Source organism: Trematomus bernacchii, unplaced genomic scaffold, assembly GCF_902827165.1.
Source record: "Trematomus bernacchii unplaced genomic scaffold, fTreBer1.1, whole genome shotgun sequence".
In the NCBI taxonomy this organism is placed as follows: Eukaryota; Metazoa; Chordata; class Actinopteri; order Perciformes; family Nototheniidae; genus Trematomus; species Trematomus bernacchii.
The window spans coordinates 352,469-372,374 of NW_022987546.1; the positions used below are offsets into that span (position 1 = coordinate 352,469).

At 40.9% G+C, this 19,906-nt stretch overlaps 2 protein-coding genes across 3 annotated transcripts in view; both read right to left on the reverse strand.

The window, feature by feature from the left end:
* The window catches only part of si:ch73-105b23.6 (mucin-4), a 28,844-nt gene extending 27,195 nt beyond the window's left edge, over positions 1–1,649 (reverse strand). For both annotated transcript variants that reach the window (XM_034122614.1, XM_034122616.1), the window contains exons 1-3: positions 1,591–1,649; positions 582–749; positions 110–289 (exon numbers count right to left, since the gene is read on the reverse strand). In XM_034122614.1, coding sequence (XP_033978505.1) covers positions 110–289; positions 582–749; positions 1,591–1,617 — 375 coding nt within the window. In that variant the 5' untranslated portion in view covers positions 1,618–1,649. The remainder of the gene's footprint in view (positions 1–109; positions 290–581; positions 750–1,590) is intronic.
* Positions 1,650–6,723: 5,074 nt separating this feature from the next.
* On the reverse strand, positions 6,724–12,263 carry LOC117476239 (fibrillin-1-like). Its single transcript, XM_034122627.1, has 4 exons — positions 12,257–12,263; positions 9,406–11,484; positions 8,850–8,972; positions 6,724–8,738 (listed from the first exon to the last, which is right to left on the reverse strand). The coding sequence occupies exons 1-4, from the start codon at positions 12,261–12,263 to the stop codon at positions 6,724–6,726; spliced, it is 4,224 nt and encodes a 1,407-aa protein (XP_033978518.1).
* Between the last annotated feature and the right edge of the window lie 7,643 nt (positions 12,264–19,906).

A 19,906-nucleotide genomic window follows, 5' to 3' on the forward strand; every position in this document is an offset into this window, starting at 1 on the left:
CACTTGTACTTAGTTACATACAACCACACTTAAATACCAACTGATGTTCAGAGATAAAAGAAAGGAAGAACGAAAGAAAATAAATCTGTTTAGTTTTAAATCTCTTTACCTCTGAGAAGTTGATTTTCTGATAGGCGACGGGCATCACATGGTCCCAGGTGATCTTGAGGATCCATGCAGGGGTGAAGGCAGGTTTGTTCCTCCGCTGCTCGAATTTCGTCACATCATCTGCCGTACGGTTAAACACTATCTGGGAGTAGACATCTGACATATCCAGGCCATGGTATTCCTGAAAGATTAGAAAAAGAAAATAAGGAGATATATAATGCACAAGTTACAAAAAATGCCAGACCCTAACCAATATGATAAGAAAAAATAAATAATACAAAAATAACGATAATAATAACAACAATAACAAACAAAATAATGAATACAAAAATAATAATAATAATTTAAAATGTGAGAAAAAGTCCTTTACATGATAAAAAGACAGACAACAAAAATGTCAAATAACTGGAAAAAGAAAACCTAAAGTAATAGAAAAAAAAGTAATAGAAAACAATCACATTAACACTTCTAACCTGATAGAGCAGCCTTCCGTCCCCATGGGTGAGGTCAGCATCATCCCAAAATGCCGCCAGCAGGCCCACTGTCATGTTGTCGGGGAAACCATAGGCCAATGGAGCCGGGAGCAGGTACTGCTCGTTCTCAGTGACAGATTGAAACTGGACAAGGCCATTGTCTGAAAACTGAGAAAGGAAGGAGAGATACAGATATCATATCAGACTGAGTTTAAAATAAAATCCTAACAGTATTGCTAATATTTAAGTAGTAATTGCAACATGTAACTCCATTTTTAATTTAATTTCACAGTAAAACCTTGAGCAAAACATGTTAACCCCATACATATTATGTAATTTATGCTGCCATTTACACATTGTAGATTGTAGTAAGTCATGATTAATGTATGTGTATTGCTATCACATATCACACTAATGAAACGTATTTATATTCTAATGAGAATTACTGTTATCTCTGCGATGAGGCTTTGCTTTAATATTTAGCTTGCTAATTAAATGTGCTGGTAAGATTTAATTACATTTGCTGTTAAGGAGAGAATCCTTTGTTGGTGTGGATACAGGAATGTATGAATAATATGAGACATGACCTGGATTAAGATGCAAACATTTCTAAATATTTCCATAATAAAAAAATCAGTTTTAGAAGATTACAACTTTTGCAGAGTGTTGTGGACAATGGCAGTTCTAATTAGGTGCAATAATGGCCAATGCCCCCACAAAACTCAAAACCTCTGTGGATCCCCCTTACTCTGGGGAATAATATTAGTATACAGTTCTCTGTCCAAAGGGGAAATTGTGATTATTCACAGGAAGTGATGAAGAAAAAGTTAGTATTGTTAGTTTTTCCAAGAACCAACCTTATGGGGGTGGTGGTAAGTAGCAGTTTTGCTAAATAAATATTGTACCTTAAAGCCTAACAAGACCCAGGCTTCTCAATACTCCCATTCCCAGCCATTAAATGCTCTAGACTAGAGCCATCACTGGTTGTATATAAATGCTTGAAACTCACATAAACCCTGTTGTACAATTTCCCCATGAAGGGGAAACCAATAGGTGGGGTGATGTATGGTGAATTTCCATCTGCTGAGTCCATATGTACGCCTTTATCACCAACCTCATCTCCAAAGGGGTACAGGCTGCTCTCTATTTGTTAAAAGAAGACATTTAATCAGTGGCAAAACTCAACACAAATACATTATACTTCCATTAATCAAACAAAACAGTTTGCATTCGAACTTTGGAAAAAAAATTATAAAAAATGTTGTAATGAGTCTTACGTAGTACAAAGCAAAAAAATAGGTACAGACATTTTTCGACATTTTCCGATTCACAAAATATTGCGTACCGGCGAGGGAAGTGCGTACGGCACTTCCTACGCCTGTTTCCCTTTATAAATCACAATCGACTCGAAATGCGGCGCAGCTTTTGCGGGCTTCACGTAACGCCCATATTTGCCTATAAATAGTCAAAGAAACGCCCATTCATTCATTCATTTTGACTGACTGCATGAAGAAGATCGCAGGAAATGAGGACAGAACAGCTAAAAAAGACATCTCACACCGTGTCAGATTTAGGTTATTTTGGGGAGGTCGAGATAAATCATATTGTTTGGTGGATGCAGTTTGAACCAGAGTAGCAGCATGGAGGTCGGATCGTCACCAAAATAAATAAATAAGTGGTCCGAAAAAGATTAATGACAAAAAAAATACACATAACCTTCCTCAGGCAGTGTGTTTGTACCGGGGACAGGAGACACCCCCTTGATGAGAAACTCAAATGATCGGGGAATCCCTCCGGAGTGGAGTCATGACGACTGGATCTGAATTATTTTTTTGTATTTGGTGGTTTGTGTTCCAGTTTTCGATCAGCAACTGTATATCCATAATCCACCAGTTAAAGGAAATACAACTAATGGGTTGTGTTATATTAGCTGTACAATTGACCACATATGGTGTTCTTAGTTTCCATACCTCCTGTGTTTTACGAGCGACTTATCAAGTCTTGGCAAAAGGCATAAAACACGATTAAACGTGAAAATATAAAACCATGCTCGTATCTACAACCTATAGAAATGCAAAACGGCGTCAGTTTAGACATAATTCTGTCCTCCTGCTTACCGCATCATTTATGAGAAAACATTTCATAACATTAACACAACATATTCGAGGTGGTTTTAAATAACATATCCGTATTTATTTATTTCTCCAAGTTATGTTTTTGTGTGCACTGAGGAGTCGCAAACAGGCGTTTGTTTAATCATTTTAAGATTGGCTTTAATCAATGTTTGAAAATGAATTCTTCATATTTGATAGATGAGAGGTAACATTTTATTTATGGTATTATTTCCACATATTTCTCTCCATTCTTCCTTCTGCCAACGGTGTCGCAGTTTCTCGTCTCTTCCGTTGTTGTGCTTAGTGCGTACGCATGGGTTAGAGTTTGCGTGGAGGACCGCACATTTTCCCGTCAAGTTAGTATTTTATAAATCGCAAACATTGCGTAGAAACTGGCGTACGCCATTTTTTGAGCGTATATCCCTTTATAAATGAGGCCCCTGACCTTTACCTCACCTACCTATATTAAGCTTACCATTGATAAAAAATGCTAAATTGGCTGTAAATGGAAAGGATGTATGTTTCCATAATGTCTTTTCAGACATATGAAACCAGACATGTGAAACTAGATAGAACATCCTGAACTTTTGACCTATGCACACTATGCATTCTAGAAGGTGCAATAAAAGCGCAAAAGTTCCAACCACAATTCTGAGTAGGCGTTGTGGTTTTTGACACCTTGACAGCGGTTACAACGGTTACGAAGAACATGAGTCAGGATGCAGACGGACTACGTAAAAGATTTGAACCAACTTCCTGGGCCAGCGAATCTTAGAGACAAGCTGTCTCTGTTAATAAATTAAAGTATAAAGTTTGCATATTTGAAATTAAATGTTTAAAGAAAAAACTTGATTCTAAACATGACATTGACAATGTGTTCTGCTTTCATGAAAAATTTTCATATTCCCTCTTGTTAAAATTGCATATTATTACTATAAGTCTTTATTTGTTTTAAAGCGGACCTATCATGCAAAATGCACTTTTGTACGTCTTTTATACATGAATATGTGTCCCCGGTGTTCCAGGGAACTCACCAAGTGTCAGAAAACACAACCCTCTCTATTTTCCTCCATACCCAAATCTCTAAAAAAAGGGGCTGCAACGGATCTGATAAAAACTGATCCAGATTTGAACACTTTCCTGACGTCAGGACAGTGGCGCTACGGCTATTGGGCCAACTCCACCAATCAGGAGGAGACAACCACGGCATTGCCGTTCGAAAGCGCTGGAGACGTTGTAGTACATATGCCAGGCCTCTAGATGGTGCTGTTGCTCACATAATCAACCCTTGCTAAAACAGATCTAAAAAATGTCAAATTGAGCAAAATGAGGCATGGCTAAAATGCATGATCTGTTTGGTATTTTGAAAAAAAAAAAAGTATAAATATGCCTTATATAGGTATGGTCCTACCCTATATTATTCAAATATAGCATGATAGGTCCACTTTAATTTTAACTTTACATTTTTAATTGTTCATTAAGTAAAAGTTGAACATATGTGACCTCCTTCTCCCTCAAAGATAGAAAAGGGGAAACCACCTGATGCAGAGAGGGAGGAGGCAAGAGACTATAAAAGATGATGTGTAAAGAGAGGCTGGGGCTTTTTAGGCTTGAGAGCTTGGGGGGACTTTTCTGAGGCTTCATTCTGGGTCTTGGCTCTTGGGCCTTGGGCCTTGGGCCTTGGGCCTTGGGCCCTGGGCCTGGGCTTGGGCTCTTTTAGACGGCTTTAGGACATAGAGTGGCGAAGTCACGCCCATCTACTTCCGGTCCATGGGACCTTATTTCGGAAAAATTATGCATTGAAGTCAATGGGGAGAGAAAACGTATCTTTCGATCCCGTTTGAATTGTGCCATGAATTACACATATGATGTTTGTCAATCTTAAAAAATCATTTCCATGTCAAAAAAGTCACAGTTTGTCGTAAAACTGTTGAAATATAAGACTATGAAAAATACGCAACTAGAAAGACTACAAATCCCAGAGTCGCGTAAGTGATGTCACAATTGTTTTCCTCCACTAAGAGATAGCTAAGATCAGCGCCATATAGATAGAATCTATCTATATGGCGCTGGCTAAGATAAGATAACTTTAACAAGATGCCTGTGTGCTTAGTACCAGGTTGTTATCATACCAGCAATGGGTCTTGCTCGTTCTTTCGCTTCCCGTCTGATGAAAGGACCAGGAGTGGCTTGATCAAGTTAGCTACATAGCTAGTAGCTAGCACGTTAGTTAGCATTACAGCCTTGTCATTTGTATTAGCCTTAACATGAAGTAACATTAAGTAACCCAAAATGTTAAACAGTAAGAGTAGTAGTCATATTTCGTGAACCCTTTGAAGAGTACTGTCACACCGGTGTGATCATTCTATAATACACAATTTAAGCCCAGGGGAGAAAGGCTAACGCTAACGCTACATTAGCATCGGCGATCTTTTGCACTTCATGCTATCTGCACAAATGGTTGACATTAAACATTAAAAAGACCAGGCAGTTCAAAGAGAATCAAAGGAAGGCAGGCAGGCAGCTTTGCATGACATTCATAGTGAGGGTAGTCAATCCTTTTTTTGACAAGACAGCAGTGACGGCCATCTTGGTGACGTGTGTTATTGTGCGAGACCGGAGATGTAGTTCATTGAGCGTTTCACACAAACAAATGTGTTACTTCACAGTTTTACGACATATATATATTTTTTTGACTTGCAAAATTATCTTTTAAATTGACAAACATCATATGTGTAATTCGTGGCACAATTCAAACGGGATCGAAAGATAATCTTTCTCTCTCCATTGACTTCAAGACATAATTTTTCCGAAATAAGGTCCCATGGAGGTCCACCGGAAGGGGAGGGACTTCGCCACTCTATTTGACTTGTGAACCTGTTGCTTTTGTATTTTGACTTTGTGTCTTTGTTATTTTTTGGATTCTTGTAAATCCTATATTTTTGTTAAAACCTTAATAAAACCGGTTTGTACTTTGTACATTTCGATCCAATTCCTGGTCTCTCTCGTGGTCTCTGAAGGCATCTGCTTGGTCTTAGAGTGAGGTAAGAACACCCTTCCTTGGACAAGGCTGACAGTAGTTGATCATTCGGATTTGAAATTGTTTAAGGGGAATAGAAACCCTGCTAAGGTTAAACTATAGTTTCACATTGGTTACTGTGGTTGATGTGGTTTTGATGAATGTTGAAATATGACATATGCTCTGCTGATGTAGTATAATATTACTGCTGTGATATCAATATTTTACTCTGGCTGGTAATGTAACTGCTGTGATATTAATGTTTGAGTCTGGCTGTGTTTGATATTACATTTGCATTGTTTTGATTGGTATAACTGGGGATCAAAATTAGGGGTTAGGGATTGTGGGTCCTGAAGCTGCCCTAATTACCAAGGGGTCTCCCAACGACACAGGGTTTCTCCTCCATGGGCAGTTTAGATACTGCTCTGGGGTTCTACCATCCCACCAACACCTACTACACTATACACTCCGTTTTGCTATCCTGGCGGCCGCAGACCGACGCTTTAGTGCCTGAAGTGATACGACGGGCAGCATGGTGTTAGAGGCCATGCTGTAAGCGCCCCCCTAAGCATATTACGTTGATCTTGCGTGTAGATTCTGGGGGGTTTAGTCCTAAAAAGATTGGACGGCCGTTCACCGGAGCCTATTCAGCACCAGAGTTCGGTATTGAAGACGGCCTAGATATTAACATTGGTTGTATCGAAGTTAGATTCCTTTTCACAACATACATGGAAAAAATAATCAAAAGAGGCAAGGTTCTTGTAGACTTTGTAAAATGCCACTCAGAGTGATGTGTGTGATGAGAGAATTAATAGAACCTCAAATTTAAAATGATATTGGTTGCTCCCCCAATTCACTCTGACTTCTTAAAGTTGCATTTTGAAGACCTTGTTTCTACAGTTTGATGTAATTTACTGAGTGACATTTCAATAATGCCTGAAATACATTTTCCACTAAAAGAAAAGTAAAAAAAAAAGGCTGATGAATAAAAAAGAACATCAACATATGATTAACAAAGGCAAAACCAACCCTCCCGAGTCATCATTCTGCACAATGCGCTGTTTTTGGGACATGAACAGTTGAAAGACCCTGGCAGGTTGGTGCAGGATGTCTGCCCAGGACAGGCCGTGGGTAAAACACACTCATCAAAGTCCACACATCCTCCTTTTCCATGACCGTTGTCTTTGGTAGCATTCCAGCCCTGACTGCAAGAGCACTTAAAGCCTCCTGCATAGTTGGAGCAGGTGGCAGCTGGGTGACACTGCCCATTGGCCTGTTGGCACTCATCAAAGTCTACACACAGTGGTCCGATACTCACAAAGCCGGGCATACACACACATACGAAGGACCCTGGGCTGTTGTGACACCTTGCAGAAGAGTGGCACGGTATAGTCAGGGCGACACACTCATCTACGTCTTTGCACCAGGAGCCATTTCCAGTGGAGCCTAAAGGACAGTGGCATGAAAAGGAACCAAGTGTGTTCCAGCACCGCGCAGAGGAATGGCACGGTGAATCCTCACACTCATTGGTGTCGACACATGCCTGCTGCTCCTCATGGTACCCCAATGGACATGAGCAGTTGTACCCTCCAGGCAGGTTGGCGCACACCTGGTCGAAGCGGCAAGTGGTGTTGTCCATGCACTCGTCGATATCCTCACAGCCTGTGCTACTGGGTTTGTACCCAGGGGAACACAGGCAGAAGAAGGACCCTGCTGTGTTGTTGCATATTGCGTACTCAGGGCAAGGGGTGCCATCTGGGTCGTTACACTCATCCACATCCTCACACTCTGTACCATTCAGAATAAACCCCTCATTACAGGGGCAACGGTAAGACCCAGGGATGTTGATGCATGTTGAATGATGCTGACACACTGATGGGTTGAGGAAATCTGAGCATTCATCTACATCCATGCACTCTGTCCCATTACTCAAAAATCCTTTGAAGCATTCACAGTAAAATGAACCGATAGCATTCTTGCACGTGCCATTGGTGCAAAGCTCACCCAACTCCATGTCACTGCATTCGTCGATGTCCACACACAAATCATCCACGCTGGAAAATCCAAAGTCACAACTACACAGATGGCTTCCGTTGACATTAATGCATGTGCTATGCTCAGGGCAGGTAGAGTTGTCTTGGCATTCATCAATATCCTCGCAGTCAGTGTTGTTTCCTTTGTAACCTTCCCAGCAGTCACAGACGAAAGATCCAACTGTGTTTAGACAGTTTGAGAATTCAGGGCACTGGATGAAGCCAATGGAACACTCATCTACGTCTAAACACAGGGAGCTGTTGCCTACGAAGCCAGGGTCGCAGGTACATTCATAGCTCCCGTCTATGTTAGTACAGGTGCTGTTGTCAGGGCAGGAGAAGTTACCGGTCAAACATTCATCCATGTCCTGACAATGTGTCCCATTGTTCAGAAACCCTTCCCAGCAGTCACATATGTAGGAGCCATTTGTGTTAAAGCAGTAGGAGAAGGCAGGGCAGACTTGATCTTGCGATGTGTTGCATTCATCAACATCATAGCATCCGATACCACTTCCCTCATAGCCATTTTCGCAATGGCAGTAGAAGGAACCCTTGTGTGGGTAGCACTTGGCAAGTGGGTGACAGACGCTACTAGCATTCAGGCAGGTGTCTTCACTCACACATGTGCCATCATCATACACCAGGCCCAAGATACATGAACATGTGTAGGAACCAGGTGTGTTGCTGCATGTCATGTTGCTGCTACAGGTTGTGGCCAACTGACATTCATCAACATCCTCACAAACAAAGCCGTCACCCTGGTATCCATCCTGGCACTGGCAGGTGTAGGACCCGTTTGTGTTTTGGCACAATGCATGGGAGCTGCAGTTGTGTGTCAGGGTCGAGTTCTGCTCACATTCATCCACATCCTGGCAGTCGGAGCCATTGCCCATCGTGCCAGGTGGGCAGGCACAGTAGAAAGATCCAGGAGTGTTAGTGCAGCTGGCAACTGGATCGCATCTTCCGTTTTGGACTTGGCACTCATCAATGTCTATAATTCATCCAAAATGGGACAGTGTCAGGGAAACAGTCCCAAATGGGGCTAACGATGAGTCTACTTATGGGGATAATGGATGCTTACAAATTAGGAATTGATACTTACCAGAGCAGTTCTTCCCGTCACCCGAGAAACCGCTGAGACAGAAGCAGGAATAGTTGCCAATTGTGTTGACACACTGGGCAAACTCACTGCACTCTTGCTGTCCTGACTCACACTCGTTTACATCTAGAAAAGGAATGGACAAATAGGGAGGAAGATAATTAAGCTTAACAGAATCCCTTTATTATATTCCAAAATAAACAAAAAACAGCTTTTACAATATTAGGTTTTGACATAGTAGATTCATTTTAAGGCTAAGTCACTGTGATATACATAAGCCTACTTTGTTTTCAATTCTAGAATGAGTATTTACTCGTACTGTTGGAATTTGGCGATAGCTTTCTGATATTACATGAATATATACTCTAGATGCAAGATTCATTCATTGCAGAGTCCACATCTTTTTTGTCCCACAAATTCTAATTAAAACTGCTTTTCAGTATCTTTATCTTCTACTTTGATATTGGTATTCATTGGAAACAAGAATACAATAAAGGGGGATGGTTTCTAGAGAAAGGATTGGTTTTATTTTGTACAGTCTATAGAATAACTGCCTTACCGTCACACTGTGTTCCGTTGAGAGTGTAGCCTTCTTTGCAGACACATGAATACAATCCTGGGGTATTCATACACTCCGTTTCATCTTGAGGGCAAATGTTTTCCCTCTCACACTCATCTATGTCAGAGCAAGCCAGCCCGTCGCCCACGTAACCAACGTCACACACACACTGGTATCCAGAAGGTGATTGGTGGCACAGTCCACGACTGTGGCAGACAGGGTCACACAAAGGACTGGGTATCACGCAGGTGCCATTGGAGGCCAATGTTCCATTCAAACATGAACATACATGAGCACCAGGGGAGTTTATACACTTTGAGAAATCTGGGCAAAGAGGATCAGAGAGGATGCACTCGTCCACATCTTCACATGAAAAGCCATCACCTTTGAAACCCAGCTGACAGGAGCAAAAGAAGTCCCCCATGACATTGTTGCATATTGCACGTGTGTGGCATGTACTTTCCACAGAACACTCATTTATATCCTCACACTGGGTGCCATTTCCTGCAAAACCTCGCTTACAGGTGCAAGTGAAGGACCCAATGGTGTTGAGGCAGGTTGCGTTAACATGGCACGAGTTATCTTTACACTCGTCCATATCAACGCAGTCCATGTTGCTGGCCGGGCGGTAGTATCCGACCTGGCAAGGGCACTTGTATGACCCATCAATGTTCTTGCACTTTTCATTCACTCCACATGGATTGTTTGGTTCACACTCATTTATATCCTGACAAAGAGTCCGGTTGACCAAGATGTATCCTGGTTGGCACAGGCAATAAAAGGAACCCTGGTTGTTGACGCATGAAGCCTTGTTCCGGCAACCTCCATTGTCCAGCAGACACTCGTTTACGTCTATGCACTGGATCACCCCCTCTCCAGAATAACCCACCTGACAGGTGCAGTTGTAGGAGCCAGGGACATTCCTGCAAAGGGCATTGGAGTGGCACTGCTTAGCCAGTGAGCACTCATCCACATCCACACAAGTGAAGCCATCCCCCCTGTATCCTGCTGCACACTGACAAGAGTAAGAGCCAGGTGAATTTGTGCAGTTTGCATAAGGGCTGCAGGGGTCCTCCAAACACTCATCCTTGTCATTGCACTTGGAGTTATTGAAGGTATATCCTCTACCACAGTTGCAGTAATATGACCCCCCAGTGTTGACGCAGTTAGTGATAGAAGGGCAGATGTTTGGTGTTGCGCACTCATCAATGTCTTCACACAGACGACCATCTCCTAAAAAACCTCCCAAACAGGAGCACTCGTAACTCCCAAGCCTGTTTATACAAGTTGCACTTGGGTCGCATTCATTGATTCCATTGCATTCATTGAGGTCTACACAGGTCAGTCCGTTTCCGTCAAAACCACTATTGCAGGTGCAGCGGTATGACCCCAGTGTGTTAACACAGTCTGCATACAGACTGCAGGTGTTGCTTGCGCATTCGTCGATGTCCACACAGCTCTTCCCATTGCTTTGGAAGCCACTCTTGCAAGAACAGCGGTATGAGCCAAGCAGGTTTTGACAGCCTTTGTAGCCAAGTGAAGAAGAACACACACGAGGAGTCTCTGAACATTCATCTATGTCAAGACACAGGTAGTTTCCATTTCCTTTAAATCCAGCATTACAGGTGCAAACATAAGAACCAGGGTTGTTAGTGCATGAGGCGTTCCAATGGCAGATCCGTGAGTTTGCGCATTCATTTATATCCTCACACTGAAAGCCGCCGCCCCTAAAGCCATTTTTACACCGGCACTGTCTCCCACCCTCCAAATTACTACAGGTGGCACTGGCATGGCATCCCCCGTTGTCTTTCTGGCACTCGTTGATGTCCTGGCAGTTAGTGCCATCTCCAACATATCCATTTATACAGACACAGCTGTAGCTGCCAAGGTTGTTGTTACAGCGAGCCTTGGAGTGACAGCCATGCAAACCGCTGAGGCACTCATCAATGTCGTTGCACAGCAGACCATTGCCCTGGTAGCCCATGCGGCACTCACAGGTGAAGTTGTTTCTGACCTGCAGACAATCGGCCCCAGCATGGCACTTGCTGCCAGCTGCCTCGCAGTCCTTCAGGGTGGCAACTGAAAATAACAAGAGGGAGAGAGAGGAGATTGAGAACTGCTGAATGTGATTATGGGTCAACACAATTTTTACACAGATGTGTTTAGCCACCCAGCCCCTCTAGCGCAGCCCCATGTCACAGCTTCTGCCTGCAGGAAGTTAGTGAGAACGATGTTCTGGAGGTCCTTAGTAAACTTGACCCCAACAAACCTGCAGGTCTTGATGGGCTAGACCCCTTCTTTTTTAAAGTTGCAGCCCCAATTATTGCAGAAGCTATCTCCCACCTTTGTAATCTGTCCATACAGACAGCAGTGCTACCTTCTGCCTGGAAGGCAGCCTCAGTGCAACCTTTGTTTAAAGGGGGAAACCAAGCTGACCCCAACTGCTATCATCCAATATCCATTCTACCCTGTATAGCGAAAGTGTTAGAAAAGTTAGTTTGCAAACAGCTAACATGGTTTCTGAAGACTTACAACATACTATCTGACATGCAGTCTGGGTTCCGTGCAGGTCATGGGTGTGAGACGGCGACTCTTAAAGTCCTAAATGATATCATCAATGCCCTTGACTCCAGACAATACTGTGCTGCCATTTTCATCGATCTTGCCAAAGCCTTCGACACTATAGATCACCAACTGCTTCTGGGAAAGCTTAGATGCATTGGTGTCACTAACCAATCGATAGCCTGGTTTGAAAAATACCTGTCTATGCGCACCCAGTGTGTAAAATCTGAAAATCTGATGACACAGCCCCTATCCATCTCTAAGGGAGTACCACAAGGCTCTATCCTACCACCCATCCTATTCTCAATATATATAAATGACATGGAGAAATCAGTGGGCAACTCCTCTATCCACCTATATGCCGATGACACGATTCTGTACACTGCTGGCCCTTCCCCAGATACTGTCCTGAAAACTCTTCAGGATAGTTTTCAGAGAATCCAGTCACATCTCTCTGCCCTTGGCCTGGTCCTGAACACCACCGAAACCAAGATCATGTGGCTTGGCCGCCCAAGTGGTGCCTCCCAAACTGGCACTATTGTGACCGCCGATGGCCGGGACCTCGAAATAGTTCAATTTTATAAATACCTTGGATTTTGGATTGACAGTAATCTGTCATTCTCAGAACATCTCTCCAAAATTCAGACCAAGGTTAAAGCTAGACTCAGCTTTCTATATAGGAATCGCTCCTCATTCACTTCATCTGCTAAACTCTCTCTGGTCCAGATGACTGTCCTTCCTCTATTAGACTACGGTGATACCATCTACCGCTCGGCGTGTAAAGGAGCCCTCGATCATTTAGACGTTCTGTATCACTCCGCCATCCGCTTCGCCACCAATGCCCCCTACAGGACACATCACTGTGATCTGTACTCTCTGGCTAACTGGCCCTCTCTTGAGACCAGGCGCAACATCCACTGGCTGATGCTTGTTTATAAAACACTCCTAGGCCTCACCCCCTTCTACCTCACACAATTACTGCAACTCCGCCCACCCCCGACACACAACACCCGGTCAGCTACAAACATCCTGCTAAAGATCCCCAAAGCCCATACATCCTTTGGCCGCTCCACCTTTCAGTTTGCAGCAGCTGATAGCTGGAATATCATACAAAAAACCTTGAAAATGAAGACCTTTATCTCCCCCCGCACCTTCAGGGACACTATTACAAACACCCTGGTACACACATGCAGCTGCTTTGCCTGATGCTCACTACCAATGTCTTGACCTCTCCTATAGTATGCATTGCCATGAAGGAATGAATGGATGAATGTTCTATATTATTTTAATGACTGATTGAACCACAGCAGTATTATTTTAAATATGTTATATGTTTAACTGCTATGCCTGCATCTCTGCTCTGTGTCATTGTGTTGTCTCCTGGGTTCTGTAGTGCCCGGAGTCTGTCTTTTTATTTTTCTTCCTCCCAACCCCCATCCCCTCAGGAAGCCTTTTGCCTCCTGTCAGGTCATCATTGAAAATAAGAATTTGTTCTTAATTGATTTTCCTGGCTAAATAAAGGTTCTACTACTACTACTACTACTACTACTAGGTGGCTTATGTAATCTGGTGTGTACTGTCTGTGTGATGGGTAAAGACAGTGCCATTAAAGGAAACGTACCTGCACAGCAGTGTTCCAGCCCTGCAAATAGACTGATCAGCCAAAAGAGTGGAAACCTGTAATGGCAAAGATAAAGTGTGATGAGTGTTTAATCGTAGCCTGTTTTTCAGAAACAAAGTAGTTTATCAACTACTAGAGACATATTGGTGAGGAGCATCATTCAGCTCTGAACTTGAAAATTGTACATATATATCTTGCTTTGTCCCCAAAGATTTTCAAACCTTTATTTAACCAGATTGGTCCCTTGAGATCATAGATCTCTTTTTCAAGGGAGACCTGCAGAAGATATCCGATCTAATTTGATAAATAACAGAGTAATGCAGGAAATCTCCAACATCTTCTGCCATCTTTGCCTCATCCCAATCTTTTTTTTAAGGCAATGGCCGAGAAAGGAATTGAGCTAAATTGTGAGAATAATGACATCAATCCCGGTTTATTCTTATTATTTTAACATCTAAATGTCAATATTCCCTCGAGGCCATGCAAGATTATTGTCTGTGTCTCAGGGGAAGGCTCTGTGTGGACAGAGACAGTACTGTGGCACTCCTATTACATAAATGCAGAACTGTCTACTGTATGTATATCTCATCAATCCACCCTGAAGAACGACAACCACGACACGATGGCTATGACAGATGCCATAATGTCCATCACCACCTGTAGCCTTCAGAAAACTTTGAAAACACAAGGTTAAAAAACTAAAACTGAAATATTAAACATTAACTTTCTGGAGTTTTTGCTAAAATCACTAATCCAATCTGATCCAATCAAACTATCTTTTGGTTGAATCATTTTCATACATACAATTACTGACTTGCATCACTGATTTTGGCTATGTATTCAATACATATTAGAGATTAATAAAGTATTGTCATTTTGAGGCTATTCTCAGCTATAATCTAGTTCTATTTGTTAATATATAGATTTTTTAAATATTATTATGAGCATAGACCTGATTTGTCTTTTATTTACTGTGTCTTGTGATTTCCCTTTTGGATTATTAAAGAAATCATGTATTCAGTTTTTTTTAATATTTAGAAATAAACTAATAAGTTGAACATGGATGAACATGTATGTCACTAAGATAATAATACACAGTTTTTATGTTTAAGTTCATGTATGGTGATAATGTCGATTAATATATGTGTTCCAATATTACAGTAAGAAAAATAACAATTTGGTAAGGGTCACATGAAATGGCTGAAATAACACTTGCTATAAACCATAAAAGAAACATACAATTCTTAAACTACATCTTAAAGTGGACCTTATACCATAAACACAAAAGGCAAGATAAATAATACAGAATAGAGTAGCATATCACTCACCGCATGTTTCCCCGTCTCCTTGTGGACTTTGAGTCTCTTCCTTTTTCTACGTCTATTCCCGCAGAGTTGAACCTCAACAATGGCCCACCGAACCCTGCACTGCCCTGACATTTTAAACCTCTGGGAAAGGGAACACCCATATCACCCTGCTTATGTGTCGGCTCTCGTACAATAAGAGACCCGTGCCCCGAGGCCTTTGTTTGTCCCCATCACTGTGTCAAAGGTAAGGACACCAATATGTCCATTAGGGAGTTGGGATTTGTGTAATTTGTACAATTTCCCTGTGTTTGGCAGAGATATCAGTTTTTCATCAAAAAGGCGTGTTAAAAACATGTGGATCATATTGCAATCACTATTGATACCAGAATAATATGAGAATGTAAAGGAATACTTCAACCACAAAAGGACCATCTGTATAACAATAACTCACCCCATGTTTAAACATGTTTTGCATGCCTCCATGACGAACAAGAAATCCAAAAATTGAGAAAAGTCCTTAAGAGGCCCTATAATGCTTTAGTGTGTTATAGGTTTTTGTACAAGTAAATGGTCTGCAAATGCTAAAATCCCAAAGTTCCCTCCAGAGGGAGTTTCTCTCCCCATCATTTCACTATTTACACACTGAAAAAAAGCTTGTTTGGAAGTGTGAAACTGTACATTTTATTGTTCAAAATAATAAGGTTTAAGAAATTAAAGTAACATTGGGGTCATATGATAAAGAAATTATGATTTTGTGGGTGAAATATTCCTGTATTGACCTATTTAGATGTTAAATATTTTTTTTATGAGCCACCAAACTGTTGCAAGCTGCACATAGTGTAAGCTTTAATTATTAAAAGATCCATATGGTAATCCATATGGGATTCATGTAAAATAAAACCAAATTGTTGCTATTATTCCAGGGCGAGTTCTACCATCTAATATAAGACTTCATTTGTGCAGTGACATAGTTGACCTGCCATTGAGCCCTGTGTACAATACTGTATGTGACACACAAAGTCATAAATCCTTGGCAGCAGCTACTGGAGCGACAGATATCGAGCTGGTTTATCAGCTCTATCCACAAGTGGGAGAAGTGGAACTGTTGTAAAGATTTCAGTTTATGATCACTACAGGCTGTTTACCTTTGTTACACTTTACTTTCAAATCAGTGAGGGTCTGGGTTGTATATTGCTTATCAGTCAGTGGCTGTAACAAACACAGTTTTCAGTTTTGCACTGACCATGAACCCTCTGTGGAGCTACTCTCTAGTCTAGCAGGTAAAATAAGCAGTTGGTGAAAGAAAGTGTCATGGCGTTTTCTGCCACTAAGAGCTTCCTGAAGGGTAGAGAGCAATAGGGCTACTTCTTAGATTTAAGTATTGCCAAATAATGCCTTTGTCCACCAAATAATGATGTTTCCCGTCGGAAAATGACAGATGCTAATCTGAAAACACAGCTGTAAACGCTTTGGAGGCTCAGCGTTTTATAAGCTGAGATGCTTTGGTTGCGCATGGTTGCTATGATACGAATTATCCGCAGAAGTATAAATGTTAGCAGAAGTTGCTCTCGCCATTTGTCTAGATAACTGGAAGGCTGAAAACTTTTCTGGTTCAAGAGCTGAAACTGGACTGAGCCCAATTTTTAGTAGTCCGCCCCTTCTGCACTGTGATCAACACAGATTTAAATAAAAAATGTGACTCAATTTACTATCTTGATTTAGCATTCAGGAAAATGGTTCCAACATAAAACTTCTCAAATACAACTCTGGGGATTATCTTTTTTTATATATATTTTGTTTGCACTTTCAGTGTACCTTTAATGACTTTGCTACAGAGCTCTCTTACAACGTACATTCTGACAGGGGCAACCAGTGTCATTAACAAAAACGTTTTCATAAGAAAGTTAACATTTAACAAAGAAAAGCTCATGAGCATTAGAGCATCTAACAGTCCTTTGTTAGTCTTCAAACTCTGTTAGGGAAAGGTGGCAAAATCAAGAATCCTTTGTCGTTTGTCCACAAATGTTACATAAGAAAATTGTAATTTAATTGTAAAGTATATGTTCAAATTATACATTGTGAGTTTAGATCACAGCAACAACTTTTGAACCACAGGTGTCACTGTTCACGTTAGCAAAGGCTGCATTCCAGGGAAGGAGCATACACTTTTCCATGGGCACATGAATGCATCATTGCAGTTACACCTGTGTTTACCACTATTATTTGCCTTATAAAAGGTCTATAGGTACTTCAGTATGTACTTTCAGCTGTGTTTTGCATGCACAAGGGATACAAGATAGTTACCTACATCTGCTAATTAATCTTGTAGTCACAATATTAAAAAAGCCAAAATTAGCTACTCAACTTTTTCCCATTATTAGTCTTTTTATAGTGTCATTCGTCCTGCCACAGTTTAATAATGAACTGAAAATATATGTTTACAGGTGAGCTGGCTAGTTACTGCTGGGCGCACCATTATGCTTATCTTTATATGCTATCATTCAATCGTTTTTAAAGTTTATAAGGAATAATTGTATAATTTTGACGATTTTAGAAAATAAGTGGTTCAGGGGCAGGTATTATTTCCAAGGTGATACTCCAAATCCCTTGGAAGCGCCTGTTCTCCGCGATACACATTTCTGGAATATTTACAAACCTGGTTTCAGTTAAACATCATATCTCCTCCCTCTGAAACACCACAACAGTTTAAAGAAAGTCATAATGGGGAAATACGGGTACATTATTTATCTAAAACATGAGGTGTTTTACAAGGGGTGGGTCAAATTAAAGTGGCTTTGTGCTTAGTTCATGTCTTTTTCTTTACTCTTTTTAACAATTAGCAGTGCATGGTATGGACTAGTGATATTGTGAGGAGAATGTGAGGCTATGTGACTTATACAAGGAAAGGCATTGACATAAGGGACATGTTGTGCTTTTAGAGTTTCTGTCAAAGAAAAAACAACACATTCCAATTACAACAATTAGACTCACTCAAAATATTAAATTGTTGACTTGAATTCAACGTAATTTGTCAACAGATTCAACGTATTTGTTTGCATGAAATCAGGTTACAAAGACTGTAACTGCAGCTGTTTTTCACCTTTGATTAATGTAGATCAAATGAGGGTATATTATTGCATATTTTTCAACTGTCCAGTCTATTATTTTGGTAAAAAAAAGTGTTCTTTATTTTTCTGGGATGCATCATATGCCTCTCACTCCTGAGAGACGTAGCTCTCCTTTATGCTCAGAGGATGCTCCTCAACTCTCCCCTCTCATATTCTAAGAGATGGGCATGATTCATGCAAAAAAACATATTTGTAAATACCGGAAGTCATCAACTCAGAGACTTCAAGCTAATCATTTTAAATGTCAACGTAAATGGGAAACACTCTTGGTACCCCTTTTTTGCAATACCTGGATTATTATCTATTTTGTTATTGTTGGATTTTTGTTGGGATATATTAAACAATGACATGTGATTGATATTTAAACAATCAAATGTGTGTGTGTGTGTGTGTGTGTGTGTGTGTGTGTGTGTGTGTGTGTGTGTGTGTGTGTGTGTGTGTGTGTGTGTGTGTTTGCTCCTTATAGGCAGTGGTGAACTGTGTAATAAAACATGTAACCAGATTACGTAATCAGGATACATAAAAGTATTCCCTTACAGTTACGTTTAACAATTACGTCATCATATTGCTGTTACATTTTTTTAAATGGGGATTACTCACAGGATTACAATGTTACAATACATTTTAAATAATGAAAAAACATCTTATTGATATTTGTTTTCTCTTTTATTTGGATTAAGCCTAAATTATATTGATTTTGCTTCTGAATAAACATTGATAGCTGTGTAATATAATCCTATACCCAAACCATGTCTCTATTGTTCAACCATGATAATCAGATGAGAGTTCTAAAGGAAACCACACTCCATGATTCCAGAATCCTTCCACATCAAAGACAATTCCGTTGGAACAGATATTTATGCTAGGACTCAGTCAGAAGTCATTCAGTATCACCTGCTCAGACAGGGAACACAGGAAAACCATTGCTCTTCAAGTGCTTTGAATTTACAAAACTTGACATAACAAACATGTCCCTTTCAACTCTGAGAAAGAAAAACCTGCAGCTCCCAGGGAGCTCCACAGGTGAGACACACAACATTTTCTTCCTCATGTGTAATCTGTATAAATCTGCAAAAAGTCCTGATCCCACTGAAAATGTTGAAAAGGTAATTTTTTTGTGATGGAGTTAGAAGAGAAGCAATAATTCATTCAGTTAGATAAATACAAGGAAAACTGTGAGATCAAGAAGAAAGTACACAGACACAATGAGAAAGTACAGTTATATAATTAATAAACGTTGAGTTGATTGATATTTTTTCAATCATTTGCTTTCGAGTGGCGTGTTTAATATTGTTGAATGCTCCTCATTTAAATGACCGGAGAATCATCTGTATTGCTTCGTATTGACTGAATGTAGTGACTAAACACATGTTCTCTCCATGTATCTGTCTCAGGACCTGAGGCTGAGATCCAAATATTGGACGTGCTGCACAGTGTGTACCAGCTACTGGAATTCACCTCCACGGGCACCTTCAGTTCAGTCGCTGAGTGCAACAACACACAAACAAAAGAATCTGTGGCCATCAAGATCTATAAGGAGGAGTCCCAGAAGCACCACACAGAGGTATACATCATCTGAGTCTAAATGATCACATTTCATTTAATGCCATTTATTAATAACTGTTACTTAGATGCCTTCATTTTTGTGTTTTCTCTCCAGCTGGCCATGCTGAAAATGATCCATGGTCTTGATCCGAACAACCTTGTTCGATTCGTGGAGAGCTTTGTACACAAAGGGTACTCATGTCTGGCCTTTGAAAGGTTGGACATGAATCTGCACGAGCTGCTCAACGACAGACCTGGCGACCCGCTCTCTCTGGAGGAAATCAAACCCATAGCACAACATGTATGTGGATGTGATCTAACCGGGTAGCGATCGCATG

What these genes read in the sequence shown, in the direction of transcription:
- LOC117476239 (XM_034122627.1), bottom strand. An exon ending in CAACGGAACACAGTGTGACG is followed by an intron (nt 8,973 to 9,405) that starts GTAAGGCAGTTA and finishes TTCCTTTTCTAG; the next exon opens with ATGTAAACGAGTGTGAGTCA. An exon ending in TGACGGGAAGAACTGCTCTG is followed by an intron (nt 8,739 to 8,849) that starts GTAAGTATCAAT and finishes GATGAATTATAG; the next exon opens with ACATTGATGAGTGCCAAGTC.